The 16178-nt window shown below is 42.4% G+C and overlaps 1 protein-coding gene across 1 annotated transcript; it reads left to right on the plus strand.

Annotated features, from left to right (window-relative positions):
* Positions 1-2067: 2067 nt before the first annotated feature.
* Positions 2068-14634, plus strand: LOC115207566 (ADP-ribosylation factor-like protein 8B-A). The gene is made up of 7 exons (XM_029774767.1): positions 2068-2340; positions 9059-9139; positions 9276-9349; positions 10895-10988; positions 11570-11637; positions 12125-12195; positions 12410-14634. Exons 1-7 carry the CDS (start codon positions 2218-2220, stop codon positions 12448-12450), a joined length of 552 nt encoding a protein of 183 aa, XP_029630627.1. The 5' UTR covers positions 2068-2217; the 3' UTR covers positions 12451-14634.
* The last annotated feature ends 1544 nt before the right edge of the window (positions 14635-16178 follow it).

Genomic DNA, 16178 nt, shown 5'->3' on the forward strand with positions numbered 1-16178 from the left:
ATTAGACAGATAATTATAATTTTGTGCAACAACAAAACAATAAAAGTTAGACAGGCCCACTAGTATAAAAATGGACCAGCACATCTGGCATTTGCCATTGTAGACCTAAATCAAGAAGACATGAAAAAAAATAAGACTTGGATTTAAGCAGGTTGCTGTAGGTAACTATACATGTACAATATCATGTTCCACACGACACAAACAACTTTATCGGGATTCTATAACATACTGATAGGATATTATAGTATGACTACCTGACATTTTTGGAACTAGTGGATTGATTGATAGAAACAAATGTGGATTACTCTTCATCATATTAAGGATAGCCTAGTCAAGCATCTGTAGGCTAATAGTCAATAATATTTTGAGTGATTGTAAGTTTTATCAGTTAGAGGAAAAGTTCTGTGATGTTTTATATAGGCATATGCCTATTAATCAGAAAATAAGAACTAACCAACAGAACCAATATAGGCCTACCTGTTTTAGGCATATAGCCTTTTTTTCTACAGCATGTGGGCCTATTCCTAAAGCAAAAAAATAGGTAGCATAGCCTCCGTCAAATAACCTCAGAGAAGCATAACCTATCTTCCAGCACCAAACTGGACAAGATCAGGACAATGTGCATAACAAGTGCGATGGAGACATTATAGGCTGCTATACTTGTTGAAGTCGAATTGCAGTTCCCATTGCTAATGCTGGTCAATCTGAATAGTGCAATAGGCTACCAGTTTAGCATATCTGTTTACCTGTCCCACCGTTAATGCATTAACTGCATTTTCAGTGCAGTACAGTTGACTGTTAAAAAATACCAATGGAAGACACAGCATTAATCTCAGACTGGCTAAAAGCATAGCCTCTCTTCCAGCACCAAACTGGACAAATGTGCATAACAAGTGTGATGGATCTAGCTATATTAATGTATTCTATATATTTTTTTTACATTATAGGCTGCTAAAGGCTACATGTAGTTGCATAGGCAGCAGGACCTTACAGCACACATAGTTAATTCATTGCAAATGCTGGTCAACCTGAATAGTGAAATAGGCTATCTGTTTAGCATATCATTAATGGCTGCCCCACCATAAAAGGACTGTAGGTCATGGCAAGCAACGCTGCGCTGTGAACATGAGGCACGTTTGTCCAAAGGATTTATATATACACTAGATGACTGACGGGCGCTCTGTTAAACCATTTTTGGAAGCTATAGAAATGCATTTATTAATGTTTACATTTGTTTTGCCATTTTTAATGCATAGTTTAATATTATATAATGTGAGCTAAACATATATATTTTTTAGAATAAAAATACAAAAATAATCCAGTCCCTATAAGGGTTTTAAAATAATAGAAGCAAGTTACAAAAATAAAAATAGAAAATAATTGTGAAAAAGAAAATACAAAAAAAACGAATAGTACAAACAGCAACAAAAAAGGTTAATACGTTGCTATATTAAAGTAGTATAGGTCTAAGTGCATATTGCCTAATAGGTATAGATGTAGGATCTTAGTTTGAGCTAGTCTCCTACAGAAAGAAAATGATCTTGCCGCAACCGAATTATTATTATGTGGGTTATAGTTAATGGACATCTTTGTAGCAGTTGATACATTTTTCGGAAAATAAAAATCAAGTCTGAAATTTCTAAGTGGAAATTGCAAACTTTAGAAGCCTTGTTAAATCTCAAATACACTACAGGTTATCCTGCAACAGTTGTATAGGACCAAATAAAATAATCGAAAAGTGACATAACAATCTATAGTAATTTAAATACAGAAATGTCAGGACTTATTTACCTTTATTTAATCAGGGGGTCACCATTGAGACCAGTCTCTTTATTACAAGGGAGCTCTGCATACACAATTTCATAAAATACATAAGAAGACAGTAGCCTATCCTCTGAGAATGAATAATTAAACGAGACGCTCAATCATGATCACAACAGTGACCCTTGATGTCAGATTTTCTAAATCACAATACTAACTCGCCATCTTGTGGTGAAAAATAAGACCTACACGTAATGTTGATTGAGTCTCGAGACACAGCCGTCATGGTCATATGACAGCGGGTATGCTACTTCCTGTAGACATACTTTTGTTTGTCCGAACGGAACAGCTGTCTGGAGGCGGATAGAACCATATCATTAGGAATTAATAGGATCTCTATGAATAGAAGTTACTGGTCTTGTTGTACTACTTTTGTGTTCAGTGGCACTCATCAAGATGCTGGCCCTAATTAACAGACTTTTGGACTGGTTTAGGTCTCTCTTCTGGAAAGAAGAGATGGAGCTCACGTTAGTTGGACTTCAGTACTCCGGGAAAACCACATTTGTCAATGTGATATCAGTAAGTATAAGGATTTAATTACCACACCACATTAATAAAAAATGCTCGTATTGACATGCTGGTGTTGGATAGGAAGAGATCACGAGCCGCTCGACTGTCTAGCCCAGCTAGCTAGTATGTAAGGAACCTGTGTGCTTAGTTAAATTGGTTAGCTACCATCTGAGCTGATTCACTGTTCGCTAACATTATGCTATGCTATGCTAGCATAGCAGTAAGTACAGGTGCTCTGCAGTGTCATCAGCTAGCTAGCTAGCTAGTAGTAAGTAGCCGACTTAACTCCACGATTTACGATGGAGTTGAGTGGCGACTACTGTGAGCGGACTGTAACTCCGACGTAAAATAAAGTACGTTTTATATATGTTTTTACAGATTTCTGCGCCAAAGAATGTCGTGTGTAATTGGGCTATTTTTGTGCTGAAATCAGTAGTTTTTGATGTGACGTTGGAGTTCAGTTTAATCGGTTACAGTTATAACGTTAGTAGTTAGTAAGCAATATGACTGGCTAACTGTAGCCATAAATAAGACTACTTTATCATGTAACTAACGTTAGCTATGTCACACATATTCTAAAGTCAAATCCGTTAATTAATTTATCCAACTCTCATATGGCAACGCTGGAGTTAAAGTATGTTGCAAGCTGAGGGGCATCACATTTTTTTGTTTCTGCAGTCAGCTAATGTTGGCTAGCTAGTTAGCATGGCTAAAGCATAACAAACCGTTAATCTGTCTTTGTCATCACATTAAATGGACAGTCAACATCACTCAAGTTGTAACGAAGTGTGACAATTTGAAATTATTAAACCCACAGTCCTTTGCTTTGGCCTAAACCACAAAGAAGCTAGCTAGCTATAGGCTAGGTCCTACTTCTGAGAGCTGAATCTTTTTTTTTACTCAACTGTACAATCCAACTTTTTTTTTTTCTGACAGCCTTCTGCTGTTATTACATCATCCAAGTGAGATGAAAAGAGTCAGGTTTCATTCATATCAAGGGGAGTGACTGCCTCCCTGCACTGATACAAGTCACATGGAAACATAACATCAACAGTTAGACCTATAGGAATTGCACCGTTTACAACGAGAGCCCCGAGACCAGATTAACATCCTATCTAGGCTACCTGTAAAATGTCACTATTGTATTAAGTCACTGTTTAAAAGTGCACACTACATAGTACTTAAGGGTATTTAAGAACGTGGAGTTGGTTCACTTTCTCAGACCACGGCTCTGTTCAGCTGACCTACTGCTGATTAGGCTACATTTCCCTCTCCACAAGCCTAGCCTTATCAAATGTGTCCCAATGTCCATATTTGCTCATTGGCAATATACTTGTAGACAGGCGGGCATGTAGAATGTTGGGCCTGATTTGCCAAGTCATTTGGAAGGACTAATAGTGTTGCACAAGGAAAGCAGGTCCTTTGTTTTTCCTAGTTGTTTGACAATGTTGGCTTTCTACCCCATGCAGAAGCACACTTGGTACAGTTACTGTCCCAAAAAGAAACTTAGCCAATTCACACACTATATATACTCAAGTATGTGTACACCCCTTCAAATGAGTGGATTTGGCTATTTCAGCCACACCCATTGCTAACGGGTGTATAAAATCAAGCACACAGCCTATGCAATCTCCATAGACAAACATTGATACATTTACATTTACGTAATTTAGCAGACACTCTTATCCAGAGCGACTTACAAATTGGTGCATTCACCTTATGATATCCAGTGGAACAACCACTTTACAATAGTACATCTATATCTTTTTTTGGGGGGGGGTTAGAAGGATTACTTCATCCTATCCCAGGTATTCCTTAGAGTTGGGGTTTCAGGTGTCTCCGGAAGGTGGTGATTGACTCCGCTGTCCTGGCGTCGTGAGGGAGCTTGTTCCACCATTGGGGTGCCAGAGTAGCGAACAGTTTTGACTGGGCTGAGCGGGAACTGTGCTTCCGCAGAGGTAGGGAGGCGAGCAGGCCAGAGGTGGATGAACGCAGTGCCCTTCTTTGGGTGTAGGGACTGATCAGAGCCTGAAGGTACGGAGGTGCTGTTCCCCTCACAGCTCCGTAGGCAAGCACCATGGTCTTGTAGCAGATGCGAGCTTCAACTGGAAGCCAGTGGAGTGTGCGGAGGAGCGGGGTGATGTGAGAGAACTTGGGAAGGTTGAACACCAGACGGGCTGCGGCATTCTGGATGAGTTGTAGGGGTTTGATGGCACAGGCAGGGAGCCCCGCCAACAGCGAGTTGCAGTAATCCAGACGGGAGATGACAAGTGCCTGGATTAGGACCTGCGCCGCTTCCTGTGTGAGGCAGGGTCGTACTCTGCGAATGTTGTAGAGCATGAACCTACAGGATCGGGTCACGCCTTGATGTTAGAGGAGAACGACAGGGTGTTGTCCAGGGTCACGCCAAGGCTCTTAGCACTCTGGGAGGAGGACACAATGGAGTTGTCAACCGTGATGGCGAGATCATGGAACGGGCAGTCCTTCCCCGGGAGGAAGAGCAGCTCCGTCTTGAAGAGGTTCAGCTTGAGGTGGTGATCCGTCATCCACACTGATATGCCTGCCAGACATGCAGAGATGCGATTCGCCACCAGGTTATCAGAAGGGGTAAAGGAGAAGATTAATTGTGTGTCGTCTGCGTAGCAATGATAGGAGAGACCATGTGAGGATATGACAGAGCCAAGTGACTTGGTGTATAGCGAGAATAGGAGAGGGCCTAGAACTGAGCCCTGGGGGACACCAGTGGTGAGAGCACGTGGTGCGGAGATGGATTCTCGCCATGCCACCTGGTAGGAGCGACCTGTCAGGTAGGACGCAATCCAAGAGTGAGCCGCGCCGGAGATGCCCAACTCGGAGAGGGTGGAGAGGAGGATCTGATGGTTCACAGTATCAAAGGCAGCAGACAGGTCTAGAAGGATGAGAGCAGAGGAGAGAGAGTTAGCTTTAGCAGTGCGGAGAGCCTCCGTGACACAGAAGAGCAGTCTCAGTTGAATGACCAGTCTTGAAACCTGACTGATTTGGATCAAGAAGGTCATTCTGAGAGAGATAGCAAGAGAGCTGGCCAAGGACGGCACGCTCAAGAGTTTTGGAGAGGAAAGAAAGAAGGGATACTGGTCTGTAGTTGTTGACATCGGAGGGATCCAGTGTAGGTTTTTTGAGAAGGGGTGCAACTCTCGCTCTCTTGAAGACGGAAGGGACGTAGCCAGCGGTCAAGGATGAGTTGATGAGCGAGGTGAGGTAAGGGAGAAGGTCTCCGGAAATGGTCTGGAGAAGAGGGGATAGGGTCAAGCGGGCAGGTTGTTGGGCGGCCGGCCGTCACAAGTCGCAAGATTTCATTACTGAAGAGCTCAGTGACTTTCAACAGGGCACCGTCATAGGATGCCACCTTTCCAATAAGTCAGTTTGTCAAATTTCTGCCCTGCTAGAGCTGCCCTGGTCAAATGTAAGTGTTATTGTGAAGTGGAAACGTCTACGAGCAATAACGGTTCAGCCGCGAAGTGGTAGGCCACACAAGCTCACAGAACGGGAGTGCTGAAGCACATAGTGCATCAAAATCATCTGACCTTGGTTGCAACACTCACTACCGAGTTCCAAACTGCCTTTGGAAGCAACATCAGCACAATAACTGTTTGTTGTGAGCTTCATGAAAAGGGTTCAGCTCGAGTGGTGTAAAGCTTGCTGACATTGGACTCTGGACAGTGGAAACACGTTCTCTTGAGTGATGAATCACACCTCGCCATCTGGCGTTCGGACAGATGAATCTGGGTTTGGCGAATGCCAGGAGGATGCTACTTGCCCGACTGCATAGTTCCAACTGTAAAGTTTGGTGGAGTAGTAATAATAGTCTGGCCACTTAGTTTAAGTGAAGGGAAATCTAAAGCATACAATGACATTCTAGACGATTCTGTGCTTCCAACTTCGTGGCAACAGTTTGGGATAGCCCTTTCCTTTTTCAGCATGTCAATGCCGCTGTGCACAAAGTGAGGTCCATACAGAAAGTGTTTGTCGAGATCCGTGTGGAAGAACTTCTCTGGCCTGCACAGAGCCCTGACCTTAACCCCATCGGACACCTTTGGGATCAATTGGAATGCCAACTGCGAGCCAGGCCTAATTGCCCAACATCAGTGCCCAACCTCACCTTACCAGAAGAGTGGTGGCTGTTATAGCAGCAAAGGGTGGACCAACTCCATGTTAATGCCAATGATTTTGGAATGAGATGTTCAATGAGCAGGTGTCCACATACCTTTGGTCATGTAGTGTGTGTGTGTCCATCACAGGTTGGTGGCACCTTAGTTGGGAAGGACGGGCTCGTGGTAATGACTGGAGCGGAAAGATTGGGATGGTGTCAAATGTATCAAACACATTATTATTATTATTATTATTATTGTTATTATGAGCCGTCCTCTTCTCAGCAGCCTCCACTGGTGTCCATTATCAAATTTATTTATAAAGCCCTTCTTACATCAGTTGATGTCACAAATTGCTGTACAGAAACCCAGTCTATAACCCCAAACAGCAAGCAATGCAGGTGTAGAAGCACGGTGGCTAGGGAAAAACTCCCTAGAAAGGCCAGAACCTAGGAAGAAACTTAGAGAGGAACCAGGCTATGAGGGGTGGCCAGTCCTCTTCTGGCTGTGCCGGGTGGAGATTATAACAGAACATGGCCAAAATGTTCATAGATGACCAGCAGGGTCAAATAATAATAATCAGTGGTTGTCAAGGGTGCAACAGATCAGCACCTCAGGAGTAAATGTCAGTTGGCTTTTCATAGCTGATCATTCAGACTATCTCTACCACTCCTGCTGTTTCTAGAGAGTTGAAAACAGCAGGTCTGTGACAGGTAGCATGTCCGGTGAACAGGTCAGGGTTCCATAGCTCCAGGCAGAACAGTTGAAACGGGAGCAGCAGCACGGCCAGGTGGACTGGGGACAGCAAGGAGTCATCAGGCCAGGTAGTCCTAAGGCATGGTCCTAGGGCTCAGGTCCTCCGAGAGAGAGAATTAGAGAGCATACTTAAATTCACACAGGACACCGGATAAGACAGGAGATATACTCGATATAACAGACTGACCCTAGCCCCCCGACACATAAACTACTCCAGCATAAATACTGGAGGCCGAGACGGGAGGGGTCGGGAGACACTGTGGCCCCATCCGACAATACCCCCGGACAGGGCCAAACAGGCAGGATATAACCCCACTCACTTTGCCAAAGTACAGCCCCCACACCACTAGAGGGATATCTTCAACCACCAACTTACCATCCTGAGACAAGGCCGAGTATAAACCACAAAGATCTCCGCCACGGCACAACCCAAGGGGGGGCGCCAACCCGGACAGGAAGATCACGTCAGTGAGTCAACCTACTCAAGTGACGCACCCCTCCTAGGGATGGCATGGAAGATCGCCAGTGACTCAGCCCCTGTAATAGGTTTAGAGGCAGAGAATCCCAGTGGAGAGAGTGATAAACCCACTGGACCCACAACCTGCTTAATTCATGACCCCAGATACCAAGACTATTTGAAGTCTAGGTGTATTGGCTTGACTTAAGAATGTCCTTTACAGTAATTGTTGGATACTCTAGTCTGAGTAGAAGAGGATAATTACCAAAGAGGCTTTGCAATAGCAGATTGGAATAGTTTCCCTATGCTTGAGTTCATCACAAGAATGCAGCACTTTTTCACTTAGTTGTGGTCAAGTGACCTGGATGTGGTCTGGAGCTGGACAAAGCTGCGCTCTCACCCACCCCGTAGTCAGCAGTACGACACCAGCCACACAACTCTAATGCAGTTTTTTTTTGTATATTCTTGAAATCCCTCTGTCTGTCTTGCTACTCAAGTGTTTGTATAAAACTATACTGATGGCAATGGTGGCTGTCATTGGACTTTTGTTTTTCTAGAGCTCATTCCTACAGTCCCCTTTTGGAGCAGACATGGGATACCCCTCTCAATCTGTTGGTGTTACATTTTTGCGAGATGGTGCTTGCGAACTCCCTCCTGCACAAAAAGGGAACTGTGAAGTGAATGTGTGGCATTTGACCAGGTGGCCAGAAAGTCGCCGTAATAGAACCAGATGTTATAGGCCTCATTTTGGGGGGAACTTGGTTGAACCTCAGTGTGTCACTTTCTTCCTGTTTTAGTTCTCACATCTGAAAGTCCAAACCCTTCAGCAATTTTGATAAGCATATGTGCCAGAATATTTTTTTTTAAATTCAGTTTTAAGTGAAATTTTGTGTTTTCTAAAATTGTACATATTTTCAGTGTCTGGAATATTTGAAATTCTAAGCATAGCCAAAGTTGTTTTAAGAGGGCATTTTGGAAAAATTGTCATGCAACTGACAATGACATTATATAGAGCATCCCAAAATTGTTGTAATCTATTTAATCTCTTTCGCCTTATAATAGCCTCAATGTAGAGACAATATTGTAGAGACAATCATACCCCTTTACATATCTGTGACCTTTTAATTGACCATACCTACATTTTATGGAGTCTTTGATACCATAATCGGTAGTGAATTTTGTTGGCAAATGTCCTTCAAATGTTCCATGCTCAAGCCTGGCCACAAACTATCCCCCAAATCTGCAATAATACATTTGGTATTTTTCAAATTGCTGCTCAATGTGTAGCCAAATGTTTGTGTCTAGCTTTGTGTGCTAAATGTCCACATCGCCGATAAAGCATGCCTCATGTCCTAAGTTCACTTTTCCTTGTTTTGGTTTCTCACAGTCTGGACAGTTTAGTGAAGACATGATTCCCACAGTCGGCTTCAACATGCGGAAGGTTACCAAAGGCAACGTGACGATTAAGGTAAAGGTTTGCCATTCAACTCTGCTCTAATTGCTGTCTGTGCTGTGCATCTCCCCGGGAACAGTAGGGAAAGAAGAGTGTCTGTGCAGTGTCCACATTGACCTACTGTCTGTCTGTCTATTGTGTCTACTTGCAGATCTGGGACATAGGTGGACAGCCTCGCTTCAGAAGCATGTGGGAGAGGTACTGTCGAGGAGTCAATGCCATTGTGTAAGTATCTGGACCAGAGTAAACCATCTTGTGGCTCCACTCTAACCATAACATGCTACTCTGTATCAACGTTTGCTGTGGCATCTGTGTGTTTGCTGTGGTCAGTGTGTGTGTGTGTGTGTCAATGTCAGGACTGTTTCCTCTCACCAATGTCTCTACCTGGTCTCATTATATGCCCTTGGCTCTGAAATGCAGGCTCCTTATACCCTCTCAAACTCTGTGGTTCCTGTTTTAATTTGAACCAAAAACACTTAGAGCTGCATAAAGATATGCTCTTTTATGGTCTACTTTAGCAATCACGCTGGGTTCAGGAAATAATATTATCTTTTCAGGATGCAATTTAGTTTAGAACTCGGCCGTCTGACTGTTCTTCTCCACCGTTTTCCTTGCTAGCAGCTGCAGCAATTGGAGATGGCATTTTCATGTTTTTCGTCAACTGTCTTTTTTGTGCTTTTCTAAGTCATCAATCCATGTGACTAATATCTTAGAAGTAGTTTTCAACAATATTTGCAAAATGGCATTGGATATTTATACTTAATAAAAATATAAACGCAACATGTAAAGTGTTTGTCCTGTGTTTCATGAGCTGAAATAAAAGATCCCAGAAATTTCCCATATGCACAAAAAGCTTATTTCTCTGATTTTGTACACATTTGTTTATATCCCTGTTAATTAGCATTTCTCCTTTTCCAAGATAATCCATCCCCCTGACAGGTGTAGCATATCAAGAAGCTGATTAAACATGATCATTACACAGGTGCACCTCGTGCTGGGGATAATAAAAGGCCACTCTAAAATGTGCAGTTTTGTCACACAATGCCACAGATGTCCCAAGTTTTGAGGGAGCATGCAATTGACATGCTGACTGCAGGAATGTCCATCGGAGATGTTGCCAGAGAATTTACATGTTGATTTTTCAACCATAAGCCGCCACAATGTCGTTTTAGAGAATTTGGCAGTACGTCCAATCGGCCTCACAGCCGCAGACCACGTGTAGCCATGCAAGCCCAGGACCTCCAAATCGGCTTCTTCACCTGCGGGATCATCTGAGACCAGCCACCAAGACAGCTGATGCAACTGAGGAGTATTTGTCTGTAATAAAGTCCTTTTTTAGGGGGAAAAAAATATTCTGATTGGGTTGGCCTGGCTCCCAGGTGGGTGGGCCTATGCCCTCCCAGGACCGCCCATAGTTGCGCCCCTGCCCAGTCATGTGAAATCCATAGATTAGGGCCTAATGAATTTATTTCAATTGACTGAGTTCTTTTATATGAACTGTAACTCAGTAAAATCATTGAAATTATTGCATGTTGCGTTTTTGTTCAGTTTAGTTCAAATATAGGCTAGTTGAAGCTACAGCCTCTTTTTTTTTTTTACTGGAAGTCTGGATTCATTCCCTATGACGATGGTGATCAGTGAGAATGCAATGCTACTGAATGCCTTTGAACTTTTCGTTTTTTTTATATGTTTTGTTACCATTTGCATATGGATCTACTAGACTGAATGGTTTGAAAAACCGGCGTCTGAGCATTGTCTTTGTTTCTCCAGTTACATGGTGGATGCAGCAGACCGTGAGAAGGTAGAGGCCTCCAGGAACGAGCTCCACAACCTGTTAGACAAGCCTCAGCTACAAGGCATCCCTGTAAGTCAGTTATTCAGTCAAATCTAATGCTATATCAATCCCAATGAGTGGCCAGTCAGTGACACTTATCTTCCTTGAGTTCTTCAGACCCAATGTTCAGCACATCTTGTTTGACCTTGACCCATGCCATACATCCCCAGGAGCGTCCAATGACTCCAATCAGATGCATTTGATCATCACTCCTAATTGGCAATTACAACCACTAATGGTTGAAGTTACTCAGGCTAAGTGGCATTGGAAGTGCTCAATTTTGTACCCCAGCCAATATTTTTTTTATTAGATTTCAGTTTCCAGCCCAGCAGCTTGCCAACTGACAGGACAATGTTTGACATGCTGACTCTGTTGCCTTCCAGCTTGCCAAATAGGGGTTGTCTTTTTCCACCAACAGAGAAGGTTCTGTAATAGCAAAGAGGTAATGCAAAACGTATAGATTATCTGTCCAGAAGGTGTGATGTATCTGCAGTTACGGGGAAGGGCAGCCCAGTGGGATTGGCTCTGCTGAGAAATCTGAGTCACAGAGAGAGATGATCATAAAGCCTGCTCTGTCTCCATACACCCACTGACCGCTCTTCTCTCCTCAGGTTCTAGTGCTTGGTAACAAGAGAGATCTTCCCAGTGCGCTTGACGAGAAGCAACTCATCGAAAAGTTGTAAGATACTCCGTTTCTCCCTTTTCCCTGAATGATCAATTTGTCATATTGGTCAAAATGAGGACAGACATGTTTACCTATATATCCTTCATTTGTATGTGATCTTGACAGTGTAATCTTCCCAAGGGTAATGAAATGGCCATGACTCCAATAGGAATACCACATTTGATCTTTTGTAGGCCATTTCTTGCTAACCATTTATCTTGAGTACGTTTTTTACGGAGGGCTGGTTGATGCGAGGTTGATGAGAGAAATACTCTGCCAGGTCCTTAAATGCCTTTTTATCTTGGCATGGTTTAGAAGGACTATTACTTACATACTCCACATTATTGGAAGGTGATAAAAGGACATTTACTGTATATTTAATTCACCTAGAAGACACTTTTATCCTGTATACAATCAAGGTGTGTGTGTGTACACACAACAACAGAAAAAGCACCCCAAAAGTAGAAGAAACCAAAGCACTTACTGATTTAACTCTCTACAGGAATTTGTCAGCCATCCAGGACAGAGAGATCTGTTGTTACTCTGTTTCATGCAAAGAGAAGGACAACATAGGTGAGTAGTAGTGTGAGCAAGGCAATTCACACAGCCACTACCAATGATCAGTTTCAGCATTTCTAATTCAATTAAGATGGAGTGCTGTGCTTATGCTCATTCTTTTAATGTTTGTGTCCCCTCTTTGTAATACATAGTGTCTTCTGTTTTACAATAGTTTTGTGATTTTTAAATATCTCCGCAATAATGTGATAAAGTTTTATCCCATCTTCAGATATCACTCTGCAGTGGTTAATCCAGCATTCCAAGTCTTGAAGGAGCTGCGAGTGTAGGTCCAGCCTGCTTCTGTGAGTCCTCCTTGCTGCCTCTGTGAAGTGGTTCTCTACCGCCCTGTCTACTCTCAACCCACCACCACATTCTGCACCGTTTGTGTAGTCTTCAATTCACCACCACAACACCAACCACTGCTTAGTCTTTCAGTTGTCACAATACTGTGATGAAGGACAGCGGAGAGTACCTACTCATCATAGCTGTTTTCAGTGGAGAAGTTCTATGTGTTTGTCCATTCTTTGGTTTTAACGCTACTAACTGGGTTCAGGGAGTCTCATGACCTCCCAGCCCACTGGCATCATATCAGTTTGACTCTGTATTTAGGTGGTGGAATCCAGTCTCTTCATTCAGTATCTACTCCAGTTCAATGTCCCCATTTGGTGTCAATGTAATATTGTTTGATTGTAATTAAGGTTTTTGCCAAAACTCGTCGCATGTGTGAATGCCTTTATATCCTGACACACTGTGATATATATATAATGTACGTTAATTGATTTGCCGGTCAATGGACATATTTAATTATGTATTTTATGAAGTGGCTTACAGTTTACATGACTAATGGAAAGTAACACTGTATGGAATGCTGTAGTCTGAGCTCAATCCTAAAAGTGGTCTGCAGAGTTTTAAGTGCCTTCTGCAAAATCTCTGATTTCTGGAGCAAATTAGCTTTCCATGCAAGAAGATGATCATCACACCATACAGATATGCTGTACATAATGATTGTTTTGACTTTTGACCCACGTCGTTTACTTAGTTGTCTCTGGACACGTTCATTCAACTCTGTAGAATCCCACGTTATTTAATGCACTTGTGTAAATATGCTTCAATAATGAAAAGTCATTGATGTAAATAGGATGAAATGTAGCTTGATTTGAAGGGGAAGCAGAAACACGGTAGTTCTCCACATTTTGTGAAAGATGAAGAAGAATAATAATGATACTTTTCAGATTCTAACTGCTTTTTGAGTGTCTGTCTCATTGGTTACTCTTGAATATCAAGCCCACAGAGGGTCATATAACGGTCATATAATTCAATTGATCAGAAAGCCAGCCAGTGTTACTCATGGAGGTTATGGCAGATGGTGTCACTCAATTCCTCACAATGACGATCAGTCTCCCTCATCTGTTGTCTGAGACAGTTTTACATGGATGCTTTGTCATCTCTAAGCTTTTGCTTGAATAGTGATGTATTTTGTGAAGCCTTACTGATCCAAGGAAAATGCTGCAAGCCACAAGATGTCACCTGTCTTAGTTTCACATGTTATATTAAAGAGTCATTATCAGTTCTACAGTGAGTAGACAATTATTTCTTGAAATGTTCTCCAATTGTGACCTTATGACACACTATAGGTTTCAGAGTTCTTTTCTGAATAGAAAGGTCTTGGGCTGGCTGCCTAAATGTTTTATGACATTTTTTTCTGTGTAAACATAAACGATAAACTAGATACAAAGTATATAGGAAAGATAATGGACCTATAGATTTTTAAATAAGTTAATCTTTAAGAACTAACAACATTTTGGGAATTGCAGGAAATTTGCTTTAAAGCGGCATATTTTCTCACCGCCCCATGGGAAGATGTGTAGAAATGCAGGAAATTTGCTTTAGAGGGCGTCAAAGTCAGTCTGCTACTGTACATATGGCCATGCCCCACCACCAGATTTTATTCTGTCCCTTGAAGACAGTAAATTGTTAACTGCACCCAAATGTGAAGAGCTTTCAATACTAAAATATCCCTGCTTTGCTGCTTGTACATTACTAGCTATTCTGCACCTCATCTAGTTTGCTTGAGGATGTCCTCAGTATAGTACCTCACATTCTGTTGTTTTGTATTGGGGCGTCTCTCTCTGTATACTTGTAATGATAGTGGTCTATTAGATATACTGAAAGTGGGGGCCAGGTAAACCAAGTGCTTTTGCAGAATTGGGTGGTTAAAGCGTGTTACCTCTTTAATCCTATGTTTGCTGTCCCAGACATTTTATGGAAGAATGACCGCATATGGAATGAAAGACATCGCCGTTCGCACCCCCCCATGTGAATTTGTATCTGTGTGCAAACCCGATAGATTCAGCAGCAGAAAAATAAGAAATTAAGATTTGTATTCAGGTGAATGCTCTTGTATGTGTTTATTGCATTTTTTCTGTGACTGCTTAATAAAATACTCTTAATTTCTTAAGATTCTATTTACTTACGTTAGCGCTGGGAAAGCATTCCCAGATTAATGCCTTCCTGATGTTGGTAGTCATTAGATTTCTGTCCACAAGAGGGAAGCAAAGTACCGTGGAAGCTGAAAGCAGAGGGAACAAGTCATGGGACCGACCGTAGCCCAGGTTTTCCCAAACAAGGCAGTTAACCCACAAGCATCTCAGTTGGGTTGAGGTCGGGTGATTGTGAAGGCCAGGTCATCTGATGCAGCACTCAATCACTGTCCTTGGTCAAATAACCCTTACACAGCCTGGAGGTGTGTTTTGGGTCATTGTCCTGTTGAAAAACAAATGATAGTCCCACAAAGCGCAAACCAGATGGGATGGCGTATCACTGCAGAATGCTGTGGTAGCCATGCAGGTTAAGTGTGCCTTGCATTTGAAATAAATCACAGACAGTGTCACCAGCAATGCACCATCACACCTCTTCCACCATGCTTCACGGTGGGAACCACACATGCGGAGATCATCTGTTCACCTACACTGCGTCTCACAAAGACATGGCAGTTGGAACCAAAAATCTCACATTTGGACTCATCAGACCAAAGGACAGATTTCCACCTGTCTAATGTCCATTGCTCCCGTTTCTTGGCCCAAGCAAGTCTCTTTAGTAGAGGTTTCTTCGCAGCAATTCAACCATGAAGGCCTGATTCACACATTCCCCTCTGAACAGTTGATGTTGAGGTGTGTCTGTTACTTGAACTCTGTGAAGCATTTATTTGGTCTGCAATTTCTGAGGCTGGTAACACTAATGATATTATCCTCTGCAGCAGAGGTAACTCTGGGTCTTCCTTTCCTGTGGCGGTCCTCATGAGAGCCAGTTTCATCATAGCACTTTATGGTTTTTGTGACTGCACTTCAGGAAACTTTAAAAGTTCTTGAAAGATTCAGGATAGACTGACCTTCATGTCTTAAAGTAATGATGGACTGTCGTGTTATGTGTTTTTTCATAGTTTTGATGTCTTCACTATTATTCTACAATGTAGAACATAAGAAAAAGAAAGAAAGAAGAATGAGTAGGTGTGTCCAAACTGTTGACTGGGACTGTAGGTGTAACCCTACACTTTTTGATAGGCCTATTTGTCTAAGGTAAGCCTTTGCCACAGGCTTCCACCTCAGAACATGAGCGAAGCCTGGGCTTACAGGGCTAGTCTAAGGTTGTGTTTATTAATATTTTTATTAAAATGTTTTACCTTGAATGTCATAGTTCTTAAGCAGCTTTTGTGTTGAGTGTTTTAATGCATTATATCTTTAGCTTCTTACCACAGGCAGCAAGATGTCGCCAACATCTTTCACACTCATCACACCAAGCTTATATCTGGTGTACAGTATCTCCATCTCCAGTGAACTTGTTGGAAAATGTACCAAAAAAAAGTTGATCTCCCATAAATGTGAAGCAATCTTACATATTGGCTTGACACAACCTAAACATCCTGCCTTTTCTGATCGTTACATTACTGCATATTTCAATAAAAGGCTACGACAAATTGTGGCGTCCACAATGCACTCTCA

Source organism: Salmo trutta, chromosome 14 (genome assembly GCF_901001165.1).
Source record: "Salmo trutta chromosome 14, fSalTru1.1, whole genome shotgun sequence".
NCBI lineage: Eukaryota > Metazoa > Chordata > Actinopteri > Salmoniformes > Salmonidae > Salmo > Salmo trutta.

Bases quoted from the DNA above. Each gene is read 5' to 3' on its own strand.
- LOC115207566 (XM_029774767.1), top strand. From the start codon at position 2,218: ATGCTGGCCCTAATTAACAGACTTTTGGACTGGTTTAGGTCTCTCTTC. The intron at 9,140-9,275 runs GTAAAGGTTTGC...GTCTACTTGCAG, and splicing joins AAGGCAACGTGACGATTAAG to ATCTGGGACATAGGTGGACA. The intron at 10,989-11,569 runs GTAAGTCAGTTA...TTCTCTCCTCAG, and splicing joins CTCAGCTACAAGGCATCCCT to GTTCTAGTGCTTGGTAACAA.